Below are 18598 nucleotides of genomic sequence, written 5' to 3' on the forward strand. Positions count from 1 at the left end.
CTCTACTCTGAGTTTCTGTACTAACCTAAGGAGTAGACTCTATTGTAGATTTTGGATCAATCTGAAGCTCCATTTGCTTCACGTGTGTGTTTGATCTCTGTTGGTATTTATTAGAAAAGTCTTTAATAGGTAAGTTATGCAACATAACAGTCTCATAAAAAAATAATATATTTGCTAATTATAACTTTCCTAGTTTCAAGTCACCATAATTTATATCCTTTAACATAGGTCTAATATCCAAGAAAAAACACACTTAATAGATCTAGGCTTCAATTTTTCATTATCAACATTAGCATACGCAGGACACCTAAAAATCTCCAAATCAGAATAATCAGCGGGAGTACTAGACTATACCTCTTGTAGAGTCTTTTCTCAATGGTAATGCACGAAGACCGGTTAATTAGAAAACATGTTGTAGAGGCCGCTTTAGCCTAAAACGACTTTGATAAACAAGCATTTGACAACATACATCAAACCTTTTCTATTATTGTTCTATTCATTCATTTTGTAACACCGTTTTGCTGTGAAGTATAGCAAACTGTAAAGTGTCTCACGATCCCTTCTGATTTGCATAATGAATTAACCTCATCATAACAAAATTCCAAGCCATTATCTGTGTAGAGGTGTTTTATATGTTTTTATGTCTACTTCTCAATCATAGTTTTCCAATTTTTAAACATGTGCAACACATCAATTTTCTGCTTTAGGAAAAATGCCCAAACTTTTTTGGAAAAATCATTAATGATTGTCAGCATATAATTAGCGTAACCCCTAGAAGGCACTCTAGATGGTTCCCAAAGATCAAAATGAATATAATCTAGCGTTCCCTTTGTTTTATGGATTCCTCTAGTGACTCAAAATTGTTTTTCTTCCTAGAACTGCAATGCTCACAGAAATTCAATTTACTAATGTCTTTTCCATCAAGAACTCCTCTTTTGCTTAATTCTATCATGTCGTTCTCACTCATATGCCCCAGACGCATATGAAAAAGTCTAGTAACATCATTATCTGATAATGAAGAGGAAGTAACGATATCACTTGTAACTGTTGAATCCTGCAAAACATAAAACTTGGTAGTCTTTCTCTACCTTTTCATCATAATGAGAGATCCCTTGCTAATCTTTAGAACTCCACTTTCAGTTGTGTACTTGTACCCTTTTGAACCAACAATACTCAACGAAATCAAATTTCTGTTCAATTATGGTACATGTTGTACATTGCCTAGTGTTTTGACAACTCTATTGAACATATTAACTTTGATCGTACTAATACTTGCAATTCTACATAAAACATTATTTCCCATCAAAACAATACCTTCAAATATTCTTTCATATGTTGTAAACCAATCCCAGTTGGGACTCATATGGAAAGTGCAACTAGAATCGAGGACCCACTCCTCGCTTACTTTCAAGTTATCAACAGAAGCAATTAGGAGTTCACCATCGCTATGGTCTTCTACTACATCAGCTTCACCAAATTGTTCTAGTTGTTTTTGTTAGAGTATGCCCAAAGATCAATCATGAGATGGTTGCAATAACATACTTGATTTATCATGTTTATTAATATAAGGCATTACCATTATTATTTCAGTTTCTTTTCTGTGTGTATAAATAAACTGTTTTATAATAATGTCCTGAGAGTAATATGATTATTCTTAAAAGGTCCTTAGTCAAGTATTATTGTAGGGTAGGACAACAATAATGCATTAAGACTAACATGTAGTTGATTGATGATAAAGAGTTGTCATTGATATGGAATGTCAAAATCAATGCGTGAATATGTGTGTTAGAGAACAACATATTGGACTGACCCGTTATGAGTATGTTTCTAGGATTATTATGTAATTGTCACAACATTACTCATAGTGATTAATATGTATATGATCCTCAGACTTAATGTAACAACCCTTACCCGAGACCGTTTCCGGAGTCGAGTACGAGGTATTACTTAACTTATCTTACTAATTCGGAGCATAAAAATTTACTTTTGAAAATTATTTTCACTATTTACAGCAAAGCTGTCCAATTGTGCAGCAGTCACTAAATTAATTATAACTTGAGCTACGGAACTCAAAATTTAACTCCGTAAATTTTCCTTGAAACTAGACTCATATATATTCCTAGCATAAAATTTTTAGAATTTTTGGTTCAGCCAATTAGTACAGTTTATTAGTTAAAGTCTCCCATGTTTCACCATTCGACTATTCTGACCTCTTGTTACTAAAAATAACTTTTCTCATTATAGGATTTTCATATGCTATTCCCACTTGTTCCTACAGAAAATAGACTCATTAAGAAATCTAAGCATGTAAATTTCAAATCATAACCATTTTTGTACAATTTTTAATTATTTTCTAAACTCAGAATAGGGGACTCCAAAAATAGTTCTGGCCCTATCTTACTAAAATTCACATATATTAAAATATAAATTTCCTTTTGCTACACTGTTATTTTTCCATGAAAATAGACTCAACAAGACTTAATTACATATATCATTCATCCTCTAATTCATTTTATACCATCCTAGGTGATTTTTCAAAGTCACGTCACTGTGCTGCCTGAATTCTGTTTCTTTGCAAAATTTTACCCCTTTCATGATTTACATGCATAGTTTATCACCTAAACTTTTATAACAACAAACACTTCCATACTTAACCATTTTAGCAACCATTCATCATCAAATACTTACACATCATTCTTTAGCAAGATCATAAATACAAACATTTAGAATAACTAAATCTCTATACATGGCATAACTCAAACGTGTTTCGACATAAAATACCGAGCAGTTGTGGTTGATAGTGTGGACGATCTCCGACTTCTTTAGGATCCTTGAAGTAGCCTTGTAATACTATAAGAGAAAGAGAAATAAAAGACGTAAGCATAAAGCTTAGTAAGTTTACTAGCAAATAAATAACAATATTTAACTTAAATAATTAAACTCAATGTCTATATCTCTAGTTTACTCTTTAGTTAATCTCATACTAGTTCTCTTACTTGTTTACTTAGAATACTTGTGTGCATAACTTACTCAACTCTTGCTGCATCGTTGAACATCAATTGATAGTATAATAAATTCTTAAGTCTTACAACTTACCTGAGCTTGCCATTTATGCTTTAAACTGAACTTTCATGAACATGATTCGTTTACAAGCCCGTTGAGCTACATTGGAATAATAAGGATACTCGGGTCTCTTCTGATAATAACATGCCAAAGCCATGTCCCAGACATGGTCTTACATGGGATGTTCTCATGTTGGTGCCCATGCCATGTCCCAGACATGGTCTTATAGGGGACCTCTCATCTCGGTGCCAACGCCATGTCCCAGACATGGTCTTACATGGGACCTCTCGTCTCGGTGCCCATGCCATGTCCTAGACATGGTCTTACAGGGGACCTCTCATGATCTTAAGGATGCCAATGCCATGTCCCAGACATGGTCTTACATGGGATCTCTTTACCCAAATGTCATGACATTCGTATCCAGTACCATCCTTATGTATCAACGGGACTTTTAAATTTTAATTCTCTATCATTTCATGCTTGGATCATCATCAAATAAATTCATAAAATAAATTCATAATTGCTGGAAATTAACAGCATTAATAATAAATATTGAAATATTACATTTATTTACCGTAAACTTACCTCGGTACCAATATAGCCCAATTCACCAACTTAGTCTTCAACTTTATTCTTTCCTTTGTCTAACCTCGAGTTTCGTTCTTCTTGATCTAAAATAGAAAATTTAACTCATTTACTACTCACATTTATCAAAACAGCCCTCGACTCTAACTTTTTAAAATTTATGATTTTGCCCCTAAACTTTTGCATAATTACATTTTTCCCCAAGACTCGGAAATTAAACTTCATCCCTTATTATTATGTTTTATGACATGCTGAACATTTTTCCCTTCTATGGCAACATCAAATTCCCACTCTAACATGTACTTAAGAACATTAGGTATTTTTACCGATTATGTCGTTTTACTCGTTTTCACTTAAAATCGCTTAGCAAAAGTTGTTTAACATAATTTCTAGCTTCATATTCTATCATAAAACATCAAAATAAACACTTTTTACCTATGGGTATTTTTCCAAATATAAACCCTAGGTTAAATTATTGCTAGAATAAGCTAAATTAAGCTACCGGGATCTCAAAAACGTAAAGAACATTAAAAACGGGGCTTGGGATCACTTACTATGGAGCTTGGAAGCTTGAAAACCCTAACTATGGCTTCCCCCTTGCTGATTTCGTTCATATGAAGAAGATGAGCATAATTTGCCATCTTTTTCCCTTTTAATTCATTTTAATTACTAGATTACCAAATTGCCCCTAACTTAAAAATTTTCTATTTCACTTATCTCATGTCCATTTTTGTCTACCAAGTTACCAATGGTATAATTACCATATAAGGACCTCCAATTTAAAGTTTCATAACAATTGGACACCTCTAACATGTAGAACTCAACTTTTGCACTTTTTACAATTTAGTCCTTTTGACTAAATTGAGTGCCCAAACGTCAAAATTTTCGAATGAAATTTTCACGAAATCATTTTGTGAAATTGTAGACCATAAAAATATAAGAAAAATAAAATTTTTCTCATCGGATTTGTGGTCCCGAAACCACTGTTCTGATAATCTTAAATTTGGGCCATTACACTTAAGATCATTATAATCCCAACATCGTGAGTTGTATATTTTGATACAGTCAAACGTACACCGCAACTGGTTGTTCTATAAAGGCTGATGTTAGATATACCATGATCTATGTAAAGGGATATGGTTAATCGATATAGGATAAGTCCCTCCTACATAATGAGAGTAATATCTTAGGCCATTTGATTGAGTGAGACTAGAAATGCATGGCCATGCTAAAATAAGCTGATATGAGATGTCATACTTATTTGTATATCATAGTCTACTTAAGATATCAATGAACATGGAATTGACAATGCAAGTGTGACTATTCCATGACTTGTGTCCAATCCAGAGATAAAGGACTTAAGGATTGTTGCATGAAAGGTTAATCATAAAAAGGTTATGTCGAATCATGATTTCTTGTGACTTAGGTAGCAATGATGCATTGCTAGGTGCCACTCATTGTTTGTAACATTGGAATCGTTCTAGTATTACTGCTAACGTTACAAGAACCTACAGGGTCACACCCTATAGTTGAAATGAATGGAATAAAACATAGTTGGTATTGTGTTTGGTTGTCGCTTGAATTAAATTAATTATAGAATTAATATAATTGAATAATCAAATATCGAACACATTATGTACAAGGATGTTGTACGCATAATGAGAACATGAATTTGGTTAGTATATAAATTCAAATAAATATATAGTTTACCGAAATCATTATTATAATTAATGTAATTATAATTTTCGGTTTAAAACATAGTTATATTTATTTAATTTCTACAAACCTTAAAAATAGATATAAAAAATCTCATTTTTTCTTTGCTTGGGGTCTAGCAGCCGTCAAAGAAATTTTTTTTCCCAAAACAGTTTTGGGGATTCCTTCCACTCATTGTCAACTAGGTGGATTACGTAGAGGCCAGAGTCACGATAGATTGCGGCTTGGTTCGATAGTAGATTAGATTACTCATTTCTGAGGCGTTGTTGTCTACTCGTTTCTGAGGCGTTGTTGTCAACACCCCGATTCGTTCCTCACACATGGATCCATGGTTAGGATCGCAGAATGTTTCCGCTGCGCCATAGGGGTGCTGACGTTCCAACAGTTTTCCCTTTTGATTCACTTTGATCTTATTTTGCAACTTATAGCACTCAGACTTAATGTGCTACTCCTGTTTGCAAAAATTACAAGTCTTACCTTTGTTTGAAGATTTCGATTTACCTTTAAATTTACTGCAAGGATTTCATCCATGTTTCCTCCATCGATGATAGTTAATATTGTGTTCTTGTCTCCCACGAATAAAGAGACCTTCTCCCTAAAAGTATCCAGCCACAAGATGCTTCATCTTGTCATACGAGACTAAGGAATCATAGACTTCATCAACTGTGAGAAATTCGCCACTATATAAAATAGTACATCTAAAGGTTGAATAAGACGAGAGAAACAATCAACACATGATTAACCCTAAATCCTCTTTATCATACTGAATCTCCATGGCTTCTAAGTCCAAGACAATTTCTTTAAACACGGTTAAATGTCCTACCAAAGACTTTTTCCAAATGATGAGATAAAGATGATACTTCATATGCAACTTCCTAGTTAGGTTTTTTGACATGCATAGTTGTTTTAGCTTTACCTACAATACAATGATGGTTCTCCTTCAACACATCCTGTAGAATTTCATTCGATAGATGCAAATGTAATTGAGATAAAGACTTTCAATCCTTACACTTCTTTTCTTCAAGCGCTAATGTCGAAGGCATCTTATCTACCCTTAGCAACGCATCTTTCAAATCCATTTGCGTAAATCCTGTCTGCATCTTTACCTGTCACAACGTGAATCTAATGTTGTGATCCAACAGTGGAATATCAGACTTCAATGTTGCCATTACCATGATCGATACAAGCAACTTGGCTTTGATACCACCTTGTTATAATCAACGTCGATAATAGAAGTAGGAATGATTGTAAAGAAATAAGAAAAAAATAAACACACATAAATTTTATATGAAAAACCCTTATCGGGAAAAATCACAAGCAGATGAGAAGAAATTCACTATGTTGAAAAACACACAATATAGAGGAGTTCGACTCCGTCTCTTTAAAGGTTAAACAATCTTGTTATAATCAATTTCTAATAGAAGAAGTATAGTCCTATACGAATTTAAAAAGTCCAAAGGTTATTTCTTTAACAAGCGACGGGATTCGAGTCATACATCTCTAACACAATCAATATGTGTACTTAACTTCAAATGGCCATTTAGGGTGTAATGAACATGTTTAAATCCAAAGTTCTTTTCATTTTCCTAGAAGCTCTTCAAGCATCCAATAATGGTGTCATGAACCTCTTTTGTCAAAATCTTAATCTAGCTTCATCCATAGCTTACCTACACCACTTTGAACTTAGTTCTACCAAAACAATGTCTAAAACAATTAAACATACTTGACCAAGCTTTATCTCTTTAGATTTTCTAAGTTTTTAACCATGGCCATCCTTACATTTTATTTTTAAATTCAACAATTAAATGAATGGGTTCCCTCACAATTATCATCTCAAGTTATTAATCAACTAAAATTCAAAGGGAGCTTACCAAATTTTTGAAGAACTACCCACGACACCAAGGAACTCTCATGAAAGTTTTCTTCTCCAATTTTACTAGGGAGCAACATTCATAAGGGTAGGAAACATGAATAACTTCTCTTTTTATTTTTTTAATCCATTAATAAAGTAATGATAATTAATAGATAATTATCATTTTCAATGGACATGATCTCTTGTTAATTGACGTAGTGGAAATCCATGGTTAATATCATTACTCTCCACTAACTTAACAATAATAATGGCTTTATTTCATACAAGGCCTTGGTTTATTTATTTTTTAAGCCATAATTTATTACTTCTCAAGTTCTCCACCATTAATTTCATCATTTTCTATCCTCACACATTTGACATGTCCATTCTCTTTTCCTTGAAACTTAGTCCTTAAGTTATTTACTATTATTATTTCAATTCAATTTTGATGTCTTTCTCAATGTCGTAATTAATTAATTAATAAGTAATCCACATTTAACCACACTCGTACTTGAAATTTTTTTGACTCGATCATTAGCACGATACAAATTCCATCATAAAAAATTTTGGATGCTATAAGATCGACCTCTACATTTGCAAATTCAGGACCTTCATCAAGTTTAACATGTTTAAGAGCCACAACATCTTAAGTAGCAATGACTAGCCCTCATATGTTTTCGTGATAAGGTCGAGCTCAATCTCGACCATAGTGCCACCTTTAACAAGTTGATGCCTCAATCTTTTTCATGATGAAGTCACAAATTTCTCCTTCCTTTGGCTTGGCCTTCTTCAATAGGTTTGCCCTATGCTTCCATGTCCCTCTTCTGATGTTGCAAAATTGGATGTTGAATCTGATGTGTAGGAGCCTTTTCCATCTAATACAGATATGGTTTGCCATTGGTCCTAAACCGTTTATCATAAATTGTGAAAGCTGCAAATCATCATCCTTAATCAATACAACTTGTGGGCTATGCTAAAGATGATTGGTGTAATATGTGATGTGCATGGCATGTTTAATAGCCCAATATTCTCCACCATTGTATGCAAACCTATAACATGATACTTTTCAATGTTCTTTGGATTTGTCAAAATTTCTTGGACAACTCAAACTATCATAAACCCAATCAAATTAATGCCACTTGATACAAGAGAAGCATATAAATGATGTGCACATGTTAAAAACATTATTATGCACACTTGCTTCAATTAGTAGTATGATAGTAATCTCTTCCACCTAGTATGATATCTACACAAATTGTAAAAGTAATAAAAGTGATGCATTTAAATTCAATTATGAGGTAATATTGATTATAGTAAATAAATATCATTATAACACATATATTACTAAAATATTTGATTCAATATCAATGATAATCGTATTGCTATAATATTGTTCTTCTAGTAAGGTGTATGGTCACGATAGTCAGGACACCTACTAAAATATGAAATGATAGTACTTAATCATTTAGAATATAATTAATTTATAACATATGTCGCGAATTTTATGTTTTAACAAGAGAGAAACTAAGATTTTGAAAGGCATAGAAGCGCAATCCATGATATTCGACATCTAACATGATTATAAAATCATAAATGAGTCATTTTCTTCATTGTTCCCTATTTTACATGCTTTACATGATGCCTTATAATAGGCATGTCAAAAAAACAGACCCTCAATTGTACGTATTCGCCATTTTAAAATTATATAATAATAGGAGATACATGGTATGAACTAAGTTGTCAGATTATTCTGACATCATCACACCTTTAATCAAGTGAAGAATGTAAGTTCTAGCATGATGTTCAATATCTTCAAGTGTTGGATTCATTGGGAGATGCTTAAATCATCTATTTTACCATTTGACCTTAACTCGAAGTCTAAAGAAATCAGACTTATGGTTAGTAATGTCACATCTTCTAGTGTTATTGTTACTTCTTGTATAGGAGATAAAATGTATGAGTCTCTGGTCTTTATTAGTCAATCAGAGGGAGATGAATGTCGAAATGGACATAGCTTTCCCAAGGCTATCATGATTGAAATCAATGGCTCTTAAGTGACGAATGATTCTACTATCAAATGGATTTACTCCCATATTACTATGACAATGAACCATTAGGGAATCCTCCATTGTTGTAAAATTTTGAGTGACATATCATGGTATGATTGAAAACATCTATTTAGAAAATCTTAAGTATGTATCATAGTATAAAATGTATAAGAGGAATATTTTGGGTTTTCTAAAAATAACTAACGAGTTGGATGGAATATTTATAGGTTTTAAGGTTAGGTTCATTTAGAAGTTTTTTTTAAAGAGGTGGTGAAGTGTATTCAAAGTTTCATTTCTCTTTTCAGATACTCGGATATAAATTACTATTTACATATATAAATTACTATTTAAGGCATGTCAACGTGACACTTTGAGATTATTTCACGTCGTTACTTGGATTTTTTTATTTTTTAATTATATATATTTTAAATTTTTAAGTGATGACATTGTTAAATCTAAGAGTGTCATGTCGTCATATCTCAACAAAATCCAAGTTTAGGGATCAAATTGAAAAAAGTTACCAAGTTCTGGGACTAATGTGGACCAAAAATAGTTTAAGGACCAAGTTGTAAGAATAGTAAAATATAGGGACTAAAAATTTCTTTATCCCTTTTAATTAATTATTTTACAATATTTAAGTGAAAACCCCTAATTAAAGTATATGTGTCATGGGTCACTCGCCTAGATTTTCTTTTATTTATTTATGTCTTTTTCTTTTTACTATTTATCTTTATTTTCTATTTTTTTCCCGTTACTACCATCATTCTGTTTTCTCTTTCTTTCTTCTCACTGTCTGTTGGAGCTAAGGCCCAATCCCAGAGGGAAAGGGGAAACCAAATTAAACAAAAACTAATTTCACTTACATTTTATTTTTTATTTTTATATTTTATTAATTTTCTCTGACTGAAGCTACTAATATGAGAAGAGCGCTCCTCTCATGCCACTACCGGTTATGAATCCCAACGTGGAGCCACCACTTCCTGGGTTAGCACCGCCGCCACAACCGTCTCAGCCTCACCGTCCTTCTACCTCCTGTGACCGCCATCCTCAAGAGCATTTTACTGGCTTTTGCCCCTCATGCCTCTACGAACGTCTCGCTGTTCTCGAGCCTTCTTCTTCTTCTGCTTCTTCTTCTTCTCGGAAACCTCCCATCGCCGCCAGTACTTCAACCGCCACTGCTGCACTTAAAGCCATTTTCAAGCCTTCCGGAGGAGGTGGTACACAATCCGGGTTTTTTCCCGAGCTCCGGCGAACAAAGTCCTTTTCGGCCTCGAAAAACGAGGGTTTCTCTGGTGTTTTTGAGCCCCAGAGAAAATCTTGTGACGTTAGGGCTCGAAACACCCTTTGGTCACTCTTTCATCAAGAAGCAACTGCAAACGGGAGGTCTTCTGAAGTTGCTGAAGCTGAAGCTCGAAATTTGGCTTCTTCGACTGTTGGTCAAGGTCCTGTTTTTGAAAGTAAAGAAGAAGACCAAACTGAGACTGAAACCGATCACAATGACGACATAGTGATCGTAGAAGAACAACCGCCCAATGTGGCTGCTCCTGCTACTAATTTGATAGAAGAGAAAGTTGAAGAAATTGTGGAAGAATACGAAAAGGAACTGTGCCAAGAAGAGGAGCTGAAGCCCATGAAGGATCATATAGATCTTGATTCGCAAACAAAGAACGCTTCTGGACGAGATCTCAAAGAGATTGCTGGGAGTTTCTGGTCGGCTGCTTCAGTCTTCAGCAAGAAATTACAAAAATGGAGGCAAAAACAAAAACTTAAAAAGAGGGGAAATGGATGTGGGTCAGCGAGATTGCCAGTGGAGAAGCCCATAGGGAGACAATACAGAGAAACCCAGTCAGAAATTGCGGATTATGGGTTCGGGAGAAGGTCTTGTGATACAGACCCAAGGTTTTCCCTTGATGCTGGGAGGATGTCATTTGATGCACCAAGGATGTCTTTTGATGCAGCAAGAATGTCATGTGATGATCCCAGATATTCTTTTGATGAACCAAGAGCTTCCTGCGATGGATATCTGATGGGGAGAATGTTCCCAAGAATGCCCACAATGGTTTCCGTTGCGGAAGATGCTCCAGTTCATCATGTTATGAGGTCTGATACTCAGATCCCTGTGGAGGACCCGACGGCTATGAATTCTGTTACTGAGGAGGATGAAACGCTTCCTGGAGGGTCAGCTCAAACAAGGGATTATTATTCAGATTCTAGGAGAAGAAAAAGTCTTGACAGGTCCAGTTCTAGTAGGAAGACTGCTGCAGCTATAGTGGCTGAAATGGAAGAAATGAGGTCGGCTTCTAGTACAAAGGTTTCCCCTGCAGCTGTTGATTACACCCATGGACCTAAACCTGTCATGCCTGATAGGGATTCCAGGGATTCAAATTCTTTGAGGGATGATTATTCTGACACTTTTGAGATTGGCTTCAAAGATAATGCATCTGTGATTGGGAATGGGGAACAGAAAGAGTCATCTAAGAAGTCGCGGAGGTGGAGTAAAGCTTGGAACATTTGGGGCTTTATTAACAGGAAGAGTGTTAACAAAGATGAGGATGAAGATAGGTATTCTAGAGCTAACGGTGTGGAGAGGTCATATTCAGAATCTTGGCCTGAGTTGAGAGGGGAAAGGAATGGAGATGTGAGAGGAGGTTTTAATCCAAAGGTAATGAGGAGCAATAGCAGCGTAAGCTGGAGGAATTCTAGCAGTTTCGGTGCAGGATCATTTAGTGGTGCAAGGAAGAACTATGTTGAGTCAAATGGGCATAGCAAGAAGAAAAAAGATGATTTTGTGTTGGAAAGGAGCAGGAGTGCAAGATATTCACCAAATCACTTTGATAATGGACTGTTAAGGTTCTACATGGCACCGATGAGCGCCAGCCGGAGAGGTGGCTCAGGCAAAACCAGGGCAAGCAATGCACATTCTATTGCAAGGACCTTACTAAGGTTGTACTGAATTTTAGATTCATAAGTTGTTTTTCTTTGGTTTAATGTTAATTTTGCTGCACTTGTTATGTAACCAAACATGCCTCTGTATTTTGGTGATTGGTTAGATTAAAACAAAAGCATTTCTTGAACATTTTTTGCCTTCACTGTTGAAATAACAATATGTTTTCTTGTTTCTAGTCACATTTTCTTCAACATTTTGAGTCTTCCCTTTCTTCTGTTCTGTTTTTACCTGAAAAGGCTTGACCATAGAGAATGCAGATAAGATGTGTTTATGTTATTTCTTTGTCTCACCTAGAGTTGAGTGATAGCTGGTGGGTGAAGTATGTTACTCATGGCATTTGGCATGTTGAGAACTGATGTGGAAGTGGGCATGCATGCATGCATGCATGCTCCCTTGAAGTTGCTATTTGTCATGTAGTGTTGTTCCACTTCCATCAGTTTTGAATCTTATTGTTCGCTTTACTGGGCTGGCCGACTTTCAAACTTTATTGTTATTAAAATCTGGAAATTTTGTACAATTGGACTCCAAAGCATTGTAATTTCATATCATATCTCCAATTCTCATTTATGACATGACTCATGAATCAGTCCATACAGGACAAGAATCAAACAAAATTTCATGCAAGCCTTGTTTGTAACTATGAAATGAGTTTTTATGAGATGGATCCTGAACATGAAATTGCTCCATCTGGGTCTTATGTTAGCATTGGGATCTTCCAAGTTCATGTGGTTTAACTTGTTTGATTCACATGATCATCTGATAAAGGTTTCTTTTCTATGAAATATTCTTGGGTTTTGGATCTTCTGCTAGTGGTAGTGCCTAGTTAGTACTCAACTGCCTGGGTCTTGTTGGGGCTTCAATGGCTAGTTGCTTAGGAATGCAGGTTTGATTCAATGTAGACCGTCTGATTATCTTAATTATTTTACATGCTATGAAAGAAGTATGAATGTTAGGCAGGCTGGCAACATGGTTAAACTCTTTGTGAATAAGAAAAGAATAGTGCATGAATGATCCAATAAATGTTGAAGCCAAACAGACATGAGAGGAAGCAATGATTATTTCCCCCATTAACACGGTTGATCTTTGGTAAAGGAATCTAACTTAACAATATTTTCAGTCAAAAGAGCTGGGAATCATGCTTTCTCCTTTCTCTAAACATGTAAAAAGCTTCATAATCATCAAGTTTTAGCCTCTAAAGTCAAAAGGTGACTAGGAAAATAACCCAGCATGTTCCTGAACAGAGGAGGAAAGAAAGAAAGCAATAAAGGCAAAAAAAAGAGAAAAAGAAAAGAAGCTCAAAACCCAATGGCCATATCACTAAGATTGGAAACTGACTTGGGTTTTGTTGATTGCAGCTAAGATCACTAGGAAAAGTGCTTCATGTATCAAACTCAAGTTTTAAGTTGAGTTGGGGTTTCCTAATTATGCCATATTTACCTAAACAAGTATGGATATCAGCTATTTATAGAGCAGAAATTCTGTTGGATTACATATAAGAAGTGCCTTTACTTATTGTTTACCTTTTCTGCTTCTGATAACAATGTCTGTTTATAGATGAACTGAGAACACAAAGCAACTAAAATAGCCTCGAGGGCTGCAACTTTTCGCCAATTAGATGCAGAGATGAAGAAGTCTTAAATTTCTACGACTAGCGGTGCTATACGGTAGTGTTTTTCACTCAAGTATGGATGTTATAGTATTTATCGAGGTAAAAGTAGAATGAGCTAATTGTATTAAGAGTTAAATTGTATTTTATTTTTTATTATAAAAGAAGATAAAATAGTTATTATATGTTTGATTAAAAAGCGAATGATTATTCTATTAAAAAATCTATGTATAAATACTATTAAGTGATTGATGTGATTGAAGAAGCAATCAAACAATAATATTTAAAAAGTTAAAAAAAAATCTTACAATATAAATAAATTTTAATAATTACTTATAAAAATATCAAAATAGAAATATTTTTTTTAATAATTATTTAAAAACCATATCCAGATTAAACTAGACAAATGGTTATCTATGTTCATCTTAGGCTTGGTATTTAAATAATAAAATTATTAAAATTATTTAAAACAAATTTTAGAATGAGATGGTTGCTCATTTTAGTTTATTCGGGAGTAAATTCTTAAATAATTATAAAATAATAAAAAAGTATAGAAATTTATTTAAGAATTATTAAAATTTTTAAAGTAATAAAAAATATTGTGAAATGTTACTATTATATATGTGTATATATATGAATTACAAGAAATTATAAAAAAAATAAGAATAATAATAAAATAATAATAAAATAGGACTCATCAACTTATAATTAAAAATATCAATTCGATTAAGAAAATACATATGTGTATATATATAATTTTTATAATTTGTACAACTTTTTTAAAAATAATGATTATTTATAATTTCTTATAATTTTTAGTAATTATTATATTTTTAATAATTATTTAAGAAATTACATACAAGCTTAACTTTTGTCCAGGTTCATCTTGGATATGATTTTTTAAATGATTATAAAAGATTATTTAATTTTAGGATTTTAATTTTTTAAAAATTGTTGTGTCAGCATGAGGTACACGTGACACACCAAGTGTTACTATGTAGATGTTACGTTAGCCAAGTCAACATTTAACAATAGACATAAATGGAATTTTTAACAGAATAACCAGTTTGACTTTTAATCTATCATATAGAGACTAATTTGATTGTTTTTTTTAGTAAAGAGAACAAAATGCAATCCGACTCTTAGCCTCGATAATAGATCTAATCATGGGTCAGGCTAGGTTGATGCAAAATTTTGCTCAAGGCTGACCCATATTAAAAATGCTAAACCTGAGCCTGATCGTAATTTTTTAGATTATTATTTTTATACAAAAACAAATTCAAAAAATATAATGCATCAAATATACAAAAAAATATTAAAATAAATGTTTCCCAACAAATTAAAAATACAAAAAAATAGGCATGTGATTCAGTGGGCCAAAGAAAAAAATCTACCCGAAATTCAATCAATTTAGAAAATGAATTTTATTTTATTTTGTCTAAACTCATTTTTTGAATTTATATTTTTATCTAAATTTTTTTATTTTTGACAGGACCTTCAAGTGAATTGTGGCATGAGGAAGTCTACTCCGTAATACTTGTACCCACTTTTGGCAAAATCCCATAATTTTATACAACAAACACGGAATAGCTTTGAGCTGTTCAGGCCATATTTTTATTTTTGCCCGTAGATAATAGTTGGGCTGGCTTTAGGTTCAGTTCTATTAAAATGGTCCAAAATGTACCCACTAAAAGCCCATCTAGCCATGGCTATTTCTGCTGTTTCATTTTATATTTATTTTTCTTAAATTATTGATTCAGTGGAGATACAGATATCAATAGAGCTGAGCGAGAGCAGATGTTATTAAATCCATTGTTGTTTCATAGTTGTCACACTTTGTTATATCATCCACTTCACTCTATTATGGATATATAATATTGAAGATCATTATCACCTCAATAGATATTGGATGCATTCATCTCACCGTGTCTCACTCTATTTCAATTTAATTTTTACTACATATCTTTAATAATTTAAATTTTTTAAAAGTAAGTAAATATTTAAACATAAAATATATAATTTATTCTATAACGCATTATTATATTTTTACCCTTTTATTAATTAAATATACGAGAATAATTGTAATTTCATATAATGAAATAGGACGGAACGGAACAAACAATTACTATAATTACTCAATATTCATTGTTCAAAAAATATTCACCCCAATTATTATTCAATTAAAAAAAACTTTCCAGATAAATTTTAAATCTATCGAATGAATCAAACTTTACTATCCTTAACTGAAGGCTGAATTCTCGAAAGCCCTACTTGCAAAGTTGCAATAATAATCTCACCACACGTTTTTCCCCTTATAACTTGTCTTTCATGATAAGATTGATTTTCAAAATTAATTTAAATGATTAAATATTTTTAAAGTTTATAATTTCAAATAATATATATTCGAATAATTATAATTAAAATAAAATAAATATAAAATATAAATAGATTGAAAATAAAATAATATCTAAATTTAAATTAGAATAAACTAAAATAAAGCTTAAAGATCAATTGTAAGATCAAAATTCCTAAGGTTTGGCCTAAATGATTAAATCTTAAATCAGTCGATTAATGGGGTCTGAAAATTGATAAAGTGCAACTCCAAGGCTACTTCTCGAGCTTCACTTACCGGACAGCTCATCTCCACCTTCACTTCAAATATAAAATGATAAAATATTAAAAACTAAATATTACAAATTTTTAAATTATTTTATCTGCAAGTCAGTACCAACAGTTTAAGTTATATTTCTTACATCCTAAGCAAAAAAGCAGATGAATCTGTCTGCACGTTCATGGAGTGCATAAACAATTAGTCAAAAGCTAGAAAAAAATATGATTATTTAACATTCTATTTGTTTACCCCTAGCTTAATCCATTCAAAATAACGTGGTTAATTAATTTAAACAATAAAAGCACCCATAAAAATCTATCCTCATCAAAGCTTATTCATATAATGTTGACAAGCTGTGATTTGGACACATTTCCAAACGAGTTAGTTCATCAGGTAATCTGGCAGCTAACCATTGACTTTTAATTGGCGAATAGGCTTCAAATAAGCCATCACCCATTTTAACAACCAGTAGCCAAGGATGTTTGTTACTTGGTTGGTTTAGTCTTGGCTTTCAAACAAGCTATTATTCGATCTCTTTGGGTTGCCATATGATGGACACCATTGAAAACCATTTCTCAACCTTTCATTATCTTAGATAGCAATCTGTTTAGTGTTTGAGTGTTTCCCTTCACATGGGTTAAACTATGTATTTATATGATATGATTACTATTCATAGATATGATATCGTAGGTAGGTTACTATGCACGTCGACATATACTCTACTCTAGGTTTAACACATGTTTATACGATGTGGGTTCACCTTTATGATGGTGCGAACCAACATCGTGCGGTCTCATAGAAATTATACGATGTGGGTTTGCCTATATGATGGAATGAACGTATATCGTGTAGTCTCATAGAAGGGTACGCGAACTCAAAGTGTGAACCGTGTAAAGTATAGGTCAAGACCCAGTTGGGTAACAGGTTGGTAATAGTGAGTATCATAACAATTTGTCCCCTACCTAATTCGAATAAGAGTTACAAAATGACTCTTCTTTGAACCTAATTTTATGAGATGAGATGTCACAGAAGGAGAAGCTTATTAGATACGTCTTATATTTTAACTTGTAACATACACTTCACCACGTGTTAAGAAGTGGTACAACTGTACACAGTTGATTTTGCCCTTATTCTCGGGCATATGAATAGTTAAAGTGCAAAAACCCTTTTGAAAGGAAGTTACCTAAGCCCTAAAATTACATTATTTGAATTCGAGATTTTGGAGGAGAAGCCATTGTTGAGAAGAACAATTTCAAAGGTAATTTCCTTAAAATTTCCATCATTCTTGTGATTTATTTTCTGGGTTCACTAGAACACAATGGTAAGGACTAGAGGAAGTGATTGTGCTATCAGGACATCCCTCCAAAACGTCGTGAAGTGAGTACTCCAGTGGAGGCAAAGTCTTATGTTTGCACCATGAAAGAAGAAGAAATGAATCACATTTTAGCTGCTCGGGGGATTCAAATACCTAACTTTGTTTACGACTTCTCAATCGCCAAAGGATTGAATTGATTGAGCGATACCACCGACGAGAGTTTTTTTACTTCCACTGCACTTTATAGAGGCAGGTTTCCATTTACCACTCCACCCCTTCTTCTGCCACCTTCTCGATGAATATAGGATAGCTCTGAGGCAGTTATCTGGCTTTTCGTGATGGGCTGCAATGACATATTTCATTTAATGCACTTGGCGGGAGGAAGTCCCATTGATCGTTGTTTTTCAGAACTTGTACCAACTAAAAGAGTGCAATCGAGGGGGTTCGGCAGGTTTTTTTTATTTCTCTCCTCGTGAAATGAAGAATCAATCATTTTAAACTAGGCTTCTAACCTTCCCCTAAATCACTGCAAGTACGTACGGGTTAAGTACAAGCTTAGTGGTGGCTTTGACTTTCCAACTAAATGGTTGATACTTGGTAAGAGTATGTGTCTAAAGAAGCGAGAGATTATGTCTGAAGTAGGTTGGGGACAGTATTATAGACTTCACATGGGTCACGAATTAGATTTAGAGGAAGTGCTAACTGGTAGAAACATGTTTCAGCACTGCCTCTTAAATCTAAGTCCCAATGGATGGAGGCTAGTTGATACTGATGATGGTGCGAACACCGTTAGAGTGCTACCTGCACAATTCGCATGGCCACATGAAGCTACTGATGAGTTGGGGCTTATACTGT

At 33.5% G+C, this 18598-nt stretch overlaps 1 protein-coding gene across 1 annotated transcript; it reads left to right on the forward strand.

Moving 5' to 3' along the window:
* Positions 1 to 9995: 9995 nt before the first annotated feature.
* Positions 9996 to 12386, forward strand: LOC107899040 (protein OCTOPUS). The gene has a single exon (XM_016824638.2). It carries the CDS (start codon positions 10202 to 10204, stop codon positions 12215 to 12217), a length of 2016 nt encoding a protein of 671 aa, XP_016680127.2. The 5' UTR covers positions 9996 to 10201; the 3' UTR covers positions 12218 to 12386.
* The last annotated feature ends 6212 nt before the right edge of the window (positions 12387 to 18598 follow it).

This window comes from Gossypium hirsutum, chromosome D04, assembly GCF_007990345.1.
Source record: "Gossypium hirsutum isolate 1008001.06 chromosome D04, Gossypium_hirsutum_v2.1, whole genome shotgun sequence".
Lineage (NCBI taxonomy): Eukaryota > Viridiplantae > Streptophyta > Magnoliopsida > Malvales > Malvaceae > Gossypium > Gossypium hirsutum.

Excerpts from the sequence above, each read along its gene's own strand:
- LOC107899040 (XM_016824638.2), top strand. The coding sequence starts at position 10,202 with ATGCCACTACCGGTTATGAATCCCAACGTGGAGCCACCACTTCCTGGG.